Source organism: Muscardinus avellanarius (genome assembly GCF_963383645.1).
Source record: "Muscardinus avellanarius genome assembly, chromosome: 3".
Taxonomy (NCBI): Eukaryota; Metazoa; Chordata; class Mammalia; order Rodentia; family Gliridae; genus Muscardinus; species Muscardinus avellanarius.
In genome coordinates this window covers 89278413-89292704 of record NC_137788.1, presented here as the reverse complement: position 1 = coordinate 89292704, position 14292 = coordinate 89278413, and the positions used below count along the sequence as shown (strand labels likewise).

The 14292-nt window shown below is 40.4% G+C and overlaps 1 protein-coding gene across 1 annotated transcript in view; it reads left to right on the top strand.

Annotated features, from left to right (window-relative positions):
- Window positions 1-14292, top strand: part of FRRS1 (ferric chelate reductase 1) — a gene marked incomplete at both ends in the record, with an annotated part of 43732 nt that overhangs the window by 8981 nt on the left and 20459 nt on the right. The window contains 2 exons of the mRNA XM_080691477.1: window positions 10389-10487; window positions 11449-11596. Of these exons, the coding sequence (XP_080547603.1) occupies window positions 10389-10487; window positions 11449-11596 (247 nt within the window). The remainder of the gene's footprint in view (window positions 1-10388; window positions 10488-11448; window positions 11597-14292) is intronic.

Genomic DNA, 14292 nt, shown 5'->3' with positions numbered 1-14292 from the left:
GGGCATGGTGGCTGACTCCTACAATCCCAGTGCTTGGGAGGCTAAGAAAGGAAAATCACAGATCTGAGTCCAGCCTCAACAACTTAGCAAGACTTTGTTTCAAATAAACAAATAAAAAGGGCTGGGGTGTAGCTTGGATATAGAATGCACATGAGTTAAATCCTCAGTATTAATAATACAAAAAAAGGTACTCTGAGAGGGCTGTGAGAGAAGAACCGGTGTTTTCTCTAAAAGTGCACCATAATTACACAGGTCCTGGTACACCTGCTGCAAGTATCGCAGGAAGCCAGGTGCGGCGGGTTAGGGAGCTGAGACTTCAGTAGGTGTATATGACTCAGACGGTTTGCTGGGTTGCTTAGGAAGCACTCCCTATCCTCTTTCATGAAACAAAAAATACACCTTAAACCTGCGAAAAGCAAATTGTGTCACATGCTTTAAAAATAAGAGATTTTAAATCTTTCCCCCTCACAGTTGCTTTTTTGGGGAGTTCTATACATTTTATTTATAGAACATGAGGCTGGCGACTTTCTTCAGAACATTTTCTCAACTTCCCCTTAATTGTCATCAGACCTGTGACCTACCTGTGGCCTGTTCTTTTGAATGTTCTCAGTGCTGGTGCAATGAATCAAGTTTGCTGCATCAGATGAATGAGGTTGGGTTAAGAATCAAATGTGGGCTGGGCGCAGCGGGACACTCCTGTAATCCCAGTACTTGAAAGGGAGAGGTAGGAGGATTGGAGGTTTGAGGCCAGCCTCAGCAATTTAGCAAGACCTTTAACAAGTTAGCAAGACTCTGTTTTAAAATAAAAAGATACATATATATGTATGTATGGAGGTATAGCTCAGAGGTAGAACGCCCCTTTGTTCAGTCTCAGTATAACTCTCCTCCAATCCCTTCAAAAAAAGCCGTAACAAAAGGTGGTAATGCTTGTCTGAATGTGGTAAAACTGGCTATGAAGATAATTCTGAAGATGAATTAAAAAATGTTTTGGACATTTTGAATATATTGAATAAATACATAATTTCATTAGGCCTCATTTTTGAATTTCTGAACAGTCATATATTATATATATAGAATATAATATGTATATTATATTCTAGCCCCCCTCTCTTTTTGGTACTGTGGATTGAACCTTCCAAGCTACACCCTAGCCTTTTAAAATTATGTTTAATTTTGAAACATGTCTGGTTAAGTTGCTGGGATTATTACTGGGTTGCTGAGGCTGGCCTTGAACCTGTAATCCTCCTGTCTCAATCTCCCAAATACTGGGATTACAGTGTGTGCCTTGGCACCTGGCTGCTCTAGTTGCTTCAATAGCTCATTCTAGTGACTTTACAGCCCAAATTCCTGCTGCAGTATACTAACACATCCCTCTTTACTGGTTACATAAAGTTCGTGTGTGAGACAGTAGGCATTACTGCTATCTCAAGAGTAGTAATAAGGAGAGGACAGACAGGCCAGTTATTTCTGCCCTAAATTGCAGGCATAGATGGCACAAAAGCATTTATCTAGAATTTAACAGATGTTTATCTTACTTGGAAATCTTACCTGTTTCTAACATCACAGTCATCAAAATGTTTATAGGAGAGATGCAATGATGCAGGTGCAGCTGGGTTACAGAGCAATCCTGTGTATTAATTAAGATAATCTAACACCTGTTTGCCTAAATTGGTGGAAATGAATCATCTCAAATATATTTTAAAGTAGCTATTTCTATTTTGGGTGGTTTTTTTTTAATTTTTAGTGTTTATTTGTGACCCAGTAGATTTTTTTTGAGTATATATTATAAATTTAAATGCTGAAGGTGTCTGATGTTATCAAGACTGATTGGATAACTGACATCATTTGTTTTTAAAATTTGGTTTGTGAATTAGAGATAGCAATTGTTTTGGTGTTAGACCTCCTCATTAAAATTGATGAATACTATACTTTTCCATATTTTTATTAACAATGGTTTGCTAGTCTCTGAGTTTTTTCTTTTATACTTTTATTGGTACATTGTAATTATATATCATTGTAAGGTTAAAGTGATACAAACATACACACACAGCACTTGGTGAGATTCACTCCACATCCCACTCAGCTCCCTCCTCCTCTCTGTACCTGTCAGTGAGATTCATAGTGACACCTTCAGATATGGATGGACATAGTATTTTTTTTTTTTATTGGTGCACTGTAGTCATACACCTTAATGGAGTACAAGATGGAGAAACATACATGCACTCATTTAGCCCTAATCTCTGAATTTTAACTGAATTCCAAGTACATACAACTTCCCTCTCCGTAGTATTTTGTAAATAACATGAGGCCTATTAAGAATACACATTATTAGCTTCTATCCTCTTTCTTCCCCTTCTGAATAGAAAAATAAAGACTCAGTTTCTCCCTCTTAACACTCACGACATAGATCACTTCTGCAGCCCCAGGCCGAGCAAGCAATCAGCTGTGTAGCAGACGTCAGTTGGATATTGTTTAATTCATTTTTTTCTGACTCCATGTGCGTGGACATGTGTCAGATCCCACAAGTTGAGGGCCTGGCCTTAAAGACTGTGCCTTCTCTTACTTCAGATGCCAGGCAAAAGACTTGGTTATTTTATTTATTTATTTATTTTTGGTGGTACTGGGGTTCCTGGAAACCCTTCTACCTCCGGGCTACACTCCCAGACCTATTTTATACTTTTTATTTGGAAACAGGGTCTCTTAAGCCAGTGCGGCTGGCTTCGAACCGGCGCGATCCTCCTGTCTCTGCCTCCCAAGCGCGGGGATTACAAGCGTGCGCCACCACGTCTGGCTAGACCAGGGTTATTTTACCTGTGCTTCTGACGCCATGGGTTAAAAGCTAGAGTTTTTTTTTTTTTTTTTTTTTTTTTAACCCTCTTCTGGGGTTCTATTAAATTTTTGGAAGAATTCAGAGAAACACTTGTTTACTGGTTTATTATAAGTTACTTTACAGAGGAGGATCACAGGCTCAGAGCCAGCTTAAGCATCTTAGAGAGACCCTCATCAACCTAGCAAGACCCTATTTCAAAGTAAAAAGGGCTGAGGGTGTAGCTCCGTGGTAGAATACCCCTAGGGTCAATCCCCCATACTCAAAATAAGTAAACAAATAATACATCAGAAATAAGGAATATGGCAAAAATGATATTACAAAGAATAGAGTTAGGGAGGTACATATGGCAAGGTAGGGGAGAAGGATGGTGGAGATTGATGCCTTCTCCAGGCAGGCCACTCTTCAGGAACCTCCATGTGATTAGCTGTCCAGGACTCTCTGAACTCTGTTTTTTTGCTCCAGTACATAGGCATGATTGATTATAAATTCTTTACCATTGGTGATCAGTTTAACCTTCAGCCCCTCTTTATTCCCTGAGGTTGGGGGGTGCGGTTCAAGATCCCAGCTGTTGGGGGTATATAGGGTCAAAGAAAACACAGCTCAACACAACAGGGAACAGGCTTTATTTAGGGATAAAACCTGGAAGGAGGCTTCTGACCAAGGGCAGAGCCCGTGAGAGTCAGAAAGTCTTCCTCCTTATAGGCTAGGGGCTTCTTATGGGGCGAGAAAGGGGAGAAGTAGTACAGGAATAGTCGTGTAAAGCACTGGTTGGTGTGCTAGTGGCCAGGTCATCTTGGGACAGGGCAACGGTCAGGGGGTGTTTCTCTTTCTTTGTTCCTTTGTTTTCAGTCTTCCTCTGGCATGACCTCATAGCCAGACCTCACAGTCAGACCTCACAGTCAGACCTTACAGTGCCCCCACCAACCCTCTACTTCTGTGGCTACCTACATGCGACCAGCCAACAGTTAATTCATCAGCACACAAAGAGGAAAATGACTTTGGCGATTCTAAGGATTTTAGGAGTTATATGCCAGGAGAGAGGGGGATGAAGACAAAATATATATTTTGCAGTATTATGCTCGCCCCATATCTTCTTTCTTAATACATAACCTCTCTGTGGCCAAATTCTAGGGTATTTCCAGTACTGACTTCTCGTGGACTCCAGATTGTGGGTTCCACCTGCTGGCTGGTCTCATTTCAATGAATGTTCTTGTACAACACAAATCAACATATTACCCCTAACACCTGCCACCCCAGTCTTAATCAGTGGTGGAAGAACGGTCTCAGAACTGTTTGTCTCAATTGGCCATTTAAGTTTAATAGTAAAAGACTGGTTAATGATAACAATGCATCGTAAAACCTTCAGAAGGAAAGGAAAATGTTTTGTGGACCATTTTTTTTTTGTGTGTGTGTGGCAGTTTTAAGTTATTAGTTTTTAAAATCAGTACTTTTTAATGGAAACACCTTGACCAAAAATCTGTCACAATTTTGAGACCCATTAAAACAAAAGTTTAATGAGAAAAAAGAAATGAACTTACTATCTTCCCTTCTACTGTCTCTTGTCTCCTTCATTCTTGGTTATCAACAATATTAGAAAGCAGCTGCCATCATTGATGGCTGGCTTCTTGTCAGGCACCATTCTAGGTACTTTATAAAACATTTCAGTTACTACTGTCACCATCTTACCTGTTTTTCACAGATATTTTGATCATGGCTTAGGTTCTTTTTCATTTATCTCTCAGGCTTTTCTTCCTCAAACCTCCAACTTTTCATTCAAAAAAGTTTTAAATCTACACACATAGACATTGGAAGAATAGTGTGATGAAAACCCATAGGCCTTTCACCTAATTTGCCACTCTCTTTTTCTCTCATTAGTTTTGTAGTGCTGGGGATCGAACGCGGAAGAGTTCTACCACTAAGCTACACCCAGCCCCTTTTAAAATCTTGAGAGAAGGTCTCACTAGGTTGCTGTGCACTGGCTCAAACCTGCAGTCCTCCTTTCTGGCTTCCCAAGTACGGAGATTACAGGTTTACACCACCACATCTGGCTGTCTGCATATCTTTCTATGTCCATCTATATCTCTCTATCTCAATTTATTTATGTGATATATAAATACATATTTTTTCTTAGAACTATTTGAAAGTAAGATGTGAGAATCAGGACATTTTATCCCTAAGGTTTTCAGCATATCTTTATTAAGAACCAGGATATTCTCCTATAGTTATCACATTATATTTTATCATATTTGGAAAATTTAGTAGTATGATAATTTTATGCGATGTTTAGCCTATAGTCTATATTTCAATTCCCCATTTGTCTCAGTAAATATCTATTATAGCTGGGCTTTTATTTGGGGGGGGGATGTATATTTGGAGGGTGCTGGAGATTGAACTTAGGAGCATTCTGAGATAATTCCAAACCCTATTTTATTTTTTTTTTAAATTTTAAAACAGGTTCTCACTAAGTTGAGGAGGACAGGAATAGTCAGTTGCTAAGTTGCTAGGATCACATCTGTGATCCTCCTGTCTCAGATGTTTTTTTTAAAAAATGTTCGATCCAAGATCAAATCAGTTATCATTCATTATATGGTTGCTATATCTTGATCTCCTAAACTTTGGAAGTTACTTTACTTTTTTTTTTTCAGGCCATTTGTTTTGTAGAATGTTCTACAATTTATAAATAGTCCACATTCAGATTTTTGACACAGGTGTTATAAAACAAATGTTGTTTCCAAGTCAGCACATCATATCAAAAGATGCATCATGCTAAATTGTTTCATTATTGACGCTACTACGTTTGATCACTGGTGTCTTTCAGCTTTTTCTATTGGGCACCGCTCTTTTTTCTTTGTAATTGATAACTACCATGTGGGATGATACTTTGAGTCTGCATGAATGTTCTGCTCCCCAACAATCTGTTACCATGGCTTTAGCATTTATTGATGTTCCTTCTTGGAATCAGTTGTTAACTTAGTGGTTGAAAAAGGCGATTGTCTAGCTTATTTATTAACTGACATTCTTCTGAAAAGAAGAGGTTTTGTTCTCTTCTTTTTTTTTTTTTTTTTTTTTTTTTGCGGGTCTGGGGATGGAACCCAGGGGCATTTGACCTCCGGGCTACACCCCCTGCCCTATTTTTTATTCTTTATTTTGAAACCGGGTCTCACTGAGTTGCAGAGGGCCTCACTAAGTAGCTGAGGCTGTCCGCGAACCGCCATCCTCCAGGTCTCAGCCTCCCGAATGCTGGGATTACAAGCGTGCGCCACCACGCCCGGCGGTTTTGTTCTCTTCTATTCACTTCTCCATCCCTTTTGGGGTAACAGCGTGGACTGGTGGCATCCTGGTACCCACCATGGGTTGGTTATTGCCACCATTTTTGAAGATGGACCTGTCAATTCACATGTGGCTGTTGGGAGCCCCTTCAAGCTGGCTTCTGTGCCCTTTTGATGTGTCTCCATCAGCTTTTGAGCATGTCCTGGTTTCTAGTATAATATGATGTTCTTCACTTATTTAGAAATAAAGACTTAAATGTTAATATGTTCACTGTTACACGTACTTTTGTTTTTGTTCTGCTAGGGATGGAAACCCAGGGCCTTGTGCACACTAGGCAGGTGCTGGACACCGAGCGACAGCCCCAGCCTGCTGCGGTCCTTTCAGTTCCATCTTTGGCACACCTCTTTTATTCTCCTTATTGCATTGGCACTATGCCTGACTTGCCTACACCTTTAATGTCTCCTCCTGCATTGCTGCAGAGCCTATCACTAGTCTTCCTGCCTCCACAGTTTCCCCTCTGCGTCCCAGTCTTCACACAATACTGGAATTCTCTTCCCAAGACAACTGAGACCATCTCAAAAATATCCCATCAGACCTTCGAAGAACTTGTAATAATCATAGGAAAATATTCTTTCTCTTTAGCCTGGCTCTCGGTAACTCTTCAAATTCTTGGGAATTTCCAGCTATACCCTTTATATGTTTTAGCTAAGAAAACTAGCTCTTTCCTGAAATTTTGTGTTTTTCTATCTGCGGCTTTGAAACTTTTTCAGATTGGGAAAACAAGCCTTTAATTTCAGCTTCTCCTTATCCTCATATATAATTACTACCTTTTTCTGATAAGCCTTTCCAGTTCTCTGACCATCCATAATTTGTCTATTGAGAGCACTTTGCCCTAAATTTCTCTTTTATCATATTTCATGTACCTTTGTAACTATTTCCTTCACTAAAACACAGCCTTTGAATAGAACAACTGTACTGTAGTCATCTTCATTTGTCCTTCAACACAGTGTTTTACTTTTTTCTTTTCTTTTCTCTTCTTTTCTTTTGGTACTGGGGATGGAACCCAGGGGCATTCTACCTCTGAGCTACACCCTCAGCCCTATTTTTTATTCTTTTTTCTTTTTTTGGTGGCACTGGGGATGGAACCCAGGGGCTTTCTATCTCTGGGCTACACTCTCAGACCTATTTTTTATGTTTTATTTGGAAACAGGGTCTCACTTAGTTGTTGAGAGCCTAAGTATCTGAGGCTGGCTTCGAACCTGCGTGATCCTCCTGTCTCAGCCTCTCAAGTACTGGGATTACAAGCATGTGCCACCATACCCGGCTCTATTTTTATTCTTTATTTTGAAACACTATCTCACCTAGTTGCAGAAGACCTCACTAAGTAGCTGAGGCTGCCCGCGAACCCACCATCATTCTGTCTTAGCCTCCCAAGTAATGGGATTACAAGTGTGCGCCACCACGCCCATCTAGCACAGTGTTTTTTTCATAGAGTGTATCCTAAACGTTTGAATCGAGAGAGGTGAACAAGGGGGAGAGTTTCACCCCAAACCAGGGATTTGGTGGAACTTCTTATTTTATTTCTTGATATGCAGCCTCACTATGTTGCCTAGTTGGGTCTTTATCTCCTGAGTTCATTGATCCTCCAGCCTCAGCCTCCTGAGTAGATGGAACTGTAGGTGCACGCTGCCACACCTGGTTACTGGTGGAACATGGGAGCTTGTTCTGTGCTTCCATGCTCAAATGTGGAATATGTAGAACTATGTGGAGTTTACGATTGAAGTAACATCTTACTTTACCTTCATTTATTTATTTTTATTATTTATTTTTTATTATTTGAGGGTCTGGGGATGGAACCCAGGGGCATTCGACCTCTGAGCTACACCCCCTGCCCTATTTTTTAATTCTTTATTTTGAAACTAGGTCTCACTGAGTTGCAGAGGGCCTCACTAAGTAGCTGAGGCAGTCCTTCAACCATGATCCTCCGGTCTCAGCCTCCCGAATGCTGGGATTAGAAGCAAATGCTGGGATTACAAGTGAATGCTGGGATTACCAGCGAATGCTGGGATTACAAGTGTGCACCAACACGCCCGGCTCCTTACCTTCATGTAGAATAGAATAGATTGGCTTACCTGTTCTCTATCCCAGTCATCTTCTCCAATATATGGGAGGCCTCCTTGTTTAGATTTAGTTTTGTCAGTTTGCCTCAAGATCAACCGTTTTACTGTATCAGTTCAATATTAATTAATTAAAATACTGTGTTAATTTGCCAGACATGGTGGCGCATGTTTGTAATCCCAGTACTTGGGAGGTGGAGACAGGAGGAACGTAGGTTCCTGGCCAGACTCAGCAACATAGTGAGGCCTGGGTTCAAAATAAAAAAATAAAAATAAGGCTGGGGGTGTAGCTCAGAGATACAGTGTCTCTGGGTGTAAATTCCAGTACTACACACGCATGCCAAAAAAGAATTGTGCTAATTAAATTCTTATGCCTCACTGATGATAGACATTCTAGAAAACACACATTGCTTAAAATTCAGAGTTCAGCTAGGCTTGTAATCCCAGCATTCGGGAGGAGGCGGAGACCGGAGGATCATGGTTGAAGGACAGCCTCAGCTACTTAGTGAGGTCCTTTACAACTCAGTGAGACCCGGTTTCAAAATAAAAAATAGGGCTGGAGGTATAACTTGAAGGTAGAATGCCCCTGGGTTCCATCCAGTAGCAAAAAAAAAAAAAAAAAAAAAAAAAAAAAAAAGTTCAGCAAACTTATTTCTGTAAACAACTGTTTTACAGTTTGTAGGTCATATAGCCTCTGCCACAGCTACTCAGCTCTGTTGTTGGAGTACAAAAGTAATCAAAAGAAATACATTGGTGGTGGGGTGTGGTTGTGTTCCAGTAAAATATTTATGGACATTGAATTTGAGTTTAAGATATTTTAGCCGGGCATGGTGGCTCACGCATATAATCCCAGCATTCGGGAGGCAGAGACAGGAGGATCACGGTTCGCGGCCAGCCTCAACTACTTAGTGAGGTCCTTTGCAACTCAGTGAGACCCTGTTTCAAAATAAAGAATAGAAAATAGGGGTGTGGGTGAAGCTTGGAGGTAGAGTGCCCCTGGGTTCCATCCCCAGTACCGCAAAAAGAAAAAAAAAGTAAATAAAAATAAAGTGTAAAACTAACAACTAGTGACCAAAACTATTGACCAGCAGTTCAAGGACAGCCTCAGCTTCTTAGTGAGGCCTTTTGCAACTCAGTGAGAACCTGTTTCAAAATAAAGAATAAAAAATAGTGCTGGGAGTGTAGCTTGGAGGTACAATGCCTCTGGGTTCCATCCCTGGTACAGCAAAAAAAATTTTTTTTTTCATTTGTTATAATTCTTCTTAATTATTTGAAGCCATTTAAGTTTGTGGAAGCCATTCTTAGCCCGAGTTGTATAGAAACAAATTTCTGTTAATTTTGGTCCGCAGGCTCTAGTTTGTCAACTCCTGGTTTAAGTCATGTTTCTTCCAAATTTCTCATCTTCAGTTGGGCTAATTCTGATGTGACTGTAAGACGTGTAACAGTGAATGATTGCTTTGCTAAGAAATGTCCTTGAGAGTTTTTAAAAGTGAAACATTTTAGCCAAGCGTGTTGGCACACACTTGTAATCCCAGCATTTGGGAGGCTGAGACAGGAGAATTGAGGTTCGCGGTTGGCCTCTGCTACTTAGTGAGGTCCTTTGCAACTCAGTAAGACTCTGTTTTGAAATAAAGTAAAAAATAGGGCTGGGGTGTCACTCGGAGATAGAATGCCCTGGGTTCCATCCCTAGTACCGCAAAAAAAAAAAAAAAAAAAAAAAAAAGTGAAACATTTTAAAAATAAAATTGAGTTTGAAAATTAGAGAAATGTATTAGAAGTTCATATTGGAGCTTATAACAGAATTTATTATAATTATACAGTCTTGGGTCTTGCTTAGGAGGTTAGTGACCAGAGCTGTGTGGGGTGGTGTATACCTGATGTCCCAGCTACTTGGGAGGCTGAGAAGAACTGCATGAACTTAGGAGTTTGGGGTTAGCCTGGGCAACATAGAGACCCCATCTCTCCAGAATCACCCTCTGAAGGCCAGTGTGAGAGCTGCGGGTGTAGTTTAGAGGTAATGAATGTTCCCAGGTCCATTCCTAGAATTCATAGATTATTTAGAATTGAATTAGTAAATTATGTTTTAAGAGCATCAGATACTATTTGATTGGGGACTCTTAAAAAATCTTGAGATTTCCCGTAAACATTTCTCACTTGCCATGGTTTTTCAGGGCGACGATGATGCTTACATGTGTATTCATGAAGATCAGACTGTGCGTATACAGCCTTCCTATCTGACAGGGCGAAGTCACCCCGTAATGGACTCTGGGGTGAGTGTGAACGTGGGAGGAACCCCACCTGGTGGCCCATCTTCTTGCTCCCTGGCTGACACTGGCACAGCCCTGCTGCCATCGCCTTCAACCCTGAGGTTAGCGGCGTCGCCATGGCAGGGGCCTGGCGGCAGGATTCCACTCTTATAAGGCTTGCCAAGAATTTCTCTACACCTTTAGCATGCATGATTCCAGTTTGTCTTGTAAGCAAAGTTGAGTTATTGCTTATGTCACTTAAATCCTTTTTGTGTCCTATAAAAATGCAAGTGATGGTTTGTTAACATGGTCACCATTAGCCCTTTTTTAGTTTTTTAAGAAGAGGCTTATGTTATTGACAGTAGGATTTTTCATCTGGTGGGAAGGAGGAACATGTATGGTAAAGACTGATCCCTCGGGCAGTCATCTTAAAGATCCCTTTAGTGGGATCTGTGCCAAATGTGGGCCATTACTGGTAGGAAGCATCTTTTTCATGGGGCAGTTGACAGGTGAATTCCACAGGAGCGGCAGCTATCACTCAATGATAGACATGAGGTCTGACTGAGCAGAGGCATCACTCACCATCATAACTGCCCTCAGCTCCCCCAGCTGATGTGGAAATTTCCCCCGGCTGCAGGTTGCATTCTGGCCACCAGAGTGTTATGTGTTGTTTCTTCAGTGTTTTTGCTTGTGTGCTAGTGGCCAGATGGAGTTAGTACATCTGCCAAAGAATCTAACCCAGGTAGAGGAACAGTGGGATTCTGGCTCAAAGTAAAAATATTTTTTGCCAAGTGGGATAAAGACAAACTTGGAGAAAATGTTTCTTGGGCTCTTCAAAGAGGAAGTGGAAACACAATGACCCCGCAGATGAAACGTGCACATATGCTCTTAGAGAAGGAAGTTGAGCAGGTCAGGATTTTGGTCATGTCTTATTTTTAGCAAATCTTTGGGAAGCGCTGAGAAGACCCATTGTGTGTGTTTGTAGGGCACTCTTGAGGATATGGCTTGGAGGCTGGCAGATGGTGCTATGCAGTGTTCATTCAGAAGAAACATTACCCTTCCTGGGGTTAAGAATAGATTTGATCTAAACACAAGCTACTACATATTTCTAGCAGATGGTGCAGCTAATGATGGTGAGTACATTGATAAAAACGGTCCTTGCATGTTTATCCTTCTTCCCTTTCCCCCTCTTTTGCAGAGACTATTATAATTGCTCATTTTTTTTCAGGTGCACACATGTTAAAAAGGTTTATAACTTTTCTCCATTTTGCCTGAAAAATGGATTTTTGTTAAACCTTCTGGTTTTGTTCCTTTGAAAACGACACAGAATGTCAACTAGGTTATAGGGTCATGTTCCTTATGATCAGAATGGCTTCAAGTGAGGATAATTCAAGTCAAATCTCCAGTTACAAAAGCTGTGCCCTTCCTACTAGACCACACTGCTTCCTTTGGTGCCCAACATCTTACAGGTGCTTGAGTATTGACTCAGATGGATTTTTTTTTTTTTTTGATGGTACTGGGGGTGGAACCCAGAGGCTTTCTACCTCCGGGTTATACTCCCAGACCCATTTTATATTTTATTTGGAAACAGGGTCTCACTAAGTTGCTGAGAGCCTCACTAAATAGCTGAGGCTGGCTTCGAACCTGCGCGATCCTCCTGTCTCAGCCTCCCAAGCGCGGGGATTACAAGCGTGCGCCACCACGCCAGGCTCAGATGGATTTCGTAAATTGCTAGGAGATTTAAGAGTTTGCGTGTGTATTTTAAAAGTTTTCGTACTTGAAAAAATTTGTACTTTCAAAGTTTATTTAAGTGGAGGTATTCTGTTATACAGTAAATTAAGTGTGTTTGTGGGATGTATGGCAGTACCCAAAATTTCTTCATAGGTCAGTACTGTAAAAGTCAGAACATTTTTTTCTGATAGAAACAATGTCTTTTTTATTCTGTGGTACTGGAAATTGATCCCAGGGGCATTCTACCCCCGAGCTACACCCCCAGCCCTATTTTTATTCTTTTTTCTATTTTTTTGCAACTGGGGATGGAACCCAGAGGCATTATACCTCTGAGCTATACCTCCCAGCCCTATTTTTTAATCTTTATTTTGAAGCAGGGACTCACTAAGTTGCAAAGGGCCTCATTAAGTAATTGAGGCTAGCTGTGAACCCTCGATCCTCCTGTCTCAGCCTCCTAAGTACTAGGATTACAAGTATATGCCACCATTACCTGGCTTGGTTCATGGTTTCTAAGTTTAGTCCATGGTGGGCTGGTTTCATTGCTCTGGGCCTGAGGTGAGATAGAATATCATGGTGAAGGGGCACAGTAGAAGAAAAAGTTGCTCAGTTCACAGCACCTGGAAGAGGAGAGAGACTGAGAGAGAAATTATAGTTCGTAAGGTCATGCCTCCAGTGACCTGCTCCCTCCAACCCCAGCCATGGTGCACCTGCCTTGAGTTTTCACCAATTCCTGTTAGTTCACTCAAATTATTCATCCATTAAATGGATTAATTTATTTATGAAGTCAGAGCCCTCATAAGATTTTTGGGGACATTCCAGGTGCAAATCATAATGGCGTGCACACACACACACACACACACACACACACAGTAGTACATGAATATGTTTATTTACAAAAATACATGTATATTGGTAGCACATGCCTATTTTTAATATGGTTGAGGGCAAAGCAAATCAAAACAAAAACAAACCATCCCAAACAATCAAAAATGGAGATTGTGGCTCCAGGAAGTTAATTTTCCAGTTACTTTCGACTGAGGAATAAAGGACAGTTACCACATAAATCTTTGTCTCTTATGTTACTTAGTTGTATGGATGTGGACCATTTCTAAGCTGAACTCTGCTTAAAAGCACTGGGACTATAAGGTTTAAGCCATTTTCAAAGCATTCTTCTAATTTCTATAGCCCATATAAATGTAAAACATCACTTAGTTCCAGTGAGTTTTAGAAAGGTCTATTCATTGGAAGTCTTTAAAAAAGTGCTGTTTTTCTCAGAAGGCTGACGTTCTTCCTTGCACAAGCAGTTATGTGAAATGCTGAGTGTTTAAACTAAAAGATAGAAATCACTGAGGCGAGTAAAGTAATTCACAATTAAATCTACCATTTTAAATATTTAGCGAAACAGAGACCTCGTTATCCATTGGCCTGCTATTCAGACAATTTAAAAATGCTGTAGGTCATGCACTACTGTGCAGTTTCCTACTAGATATGAACCCAACCTCCCTGAGAGCAGAGCTGCAAAATTACAGTGGAGCCCTGCAGAGGAACTCTGAAATGCTCAGCTCTCAGTGATACAGTGATTCTACTTTTCCTTCTTGCTTCTCAGGCTCACTGGAATGTGATTTCTTTTTTTTTCACTATGGTAGGTGCTGTTGGTTCTTCTGATTTTCCAGTCTCAAGTCAAACATCTGAGAAAATGGGTATTTAATGACTAGGAATGATAAGAATTAATACATGAGAAAAATTTCAAATATGCTGCCTTATCTACCTAATTATTTTCCTGACCATAGATATTAATGATGTAAACAAAACACCGCTACCATCACCAACAAAAAAATCAGATGGCAACAGAGAAGGGTGGGGTTCTATGAGATGTTAGTTTTTAGTTTTGCATTTTGGGTAGAATAACATCACTTGTATCTTGTATAATTATTTCCTTTCAGAAACTACTGAGTTATAGTTTTTGGCCTAATATTTATCATTTTTTTGTGGTAAAGGTTTATATATATATATTTCTGTTATATCTATTTTTAAAATTATTTTTATACTTATATAGAGTTCTAAAAATTATGTTTCATAATTTACTTACTCATCCTCC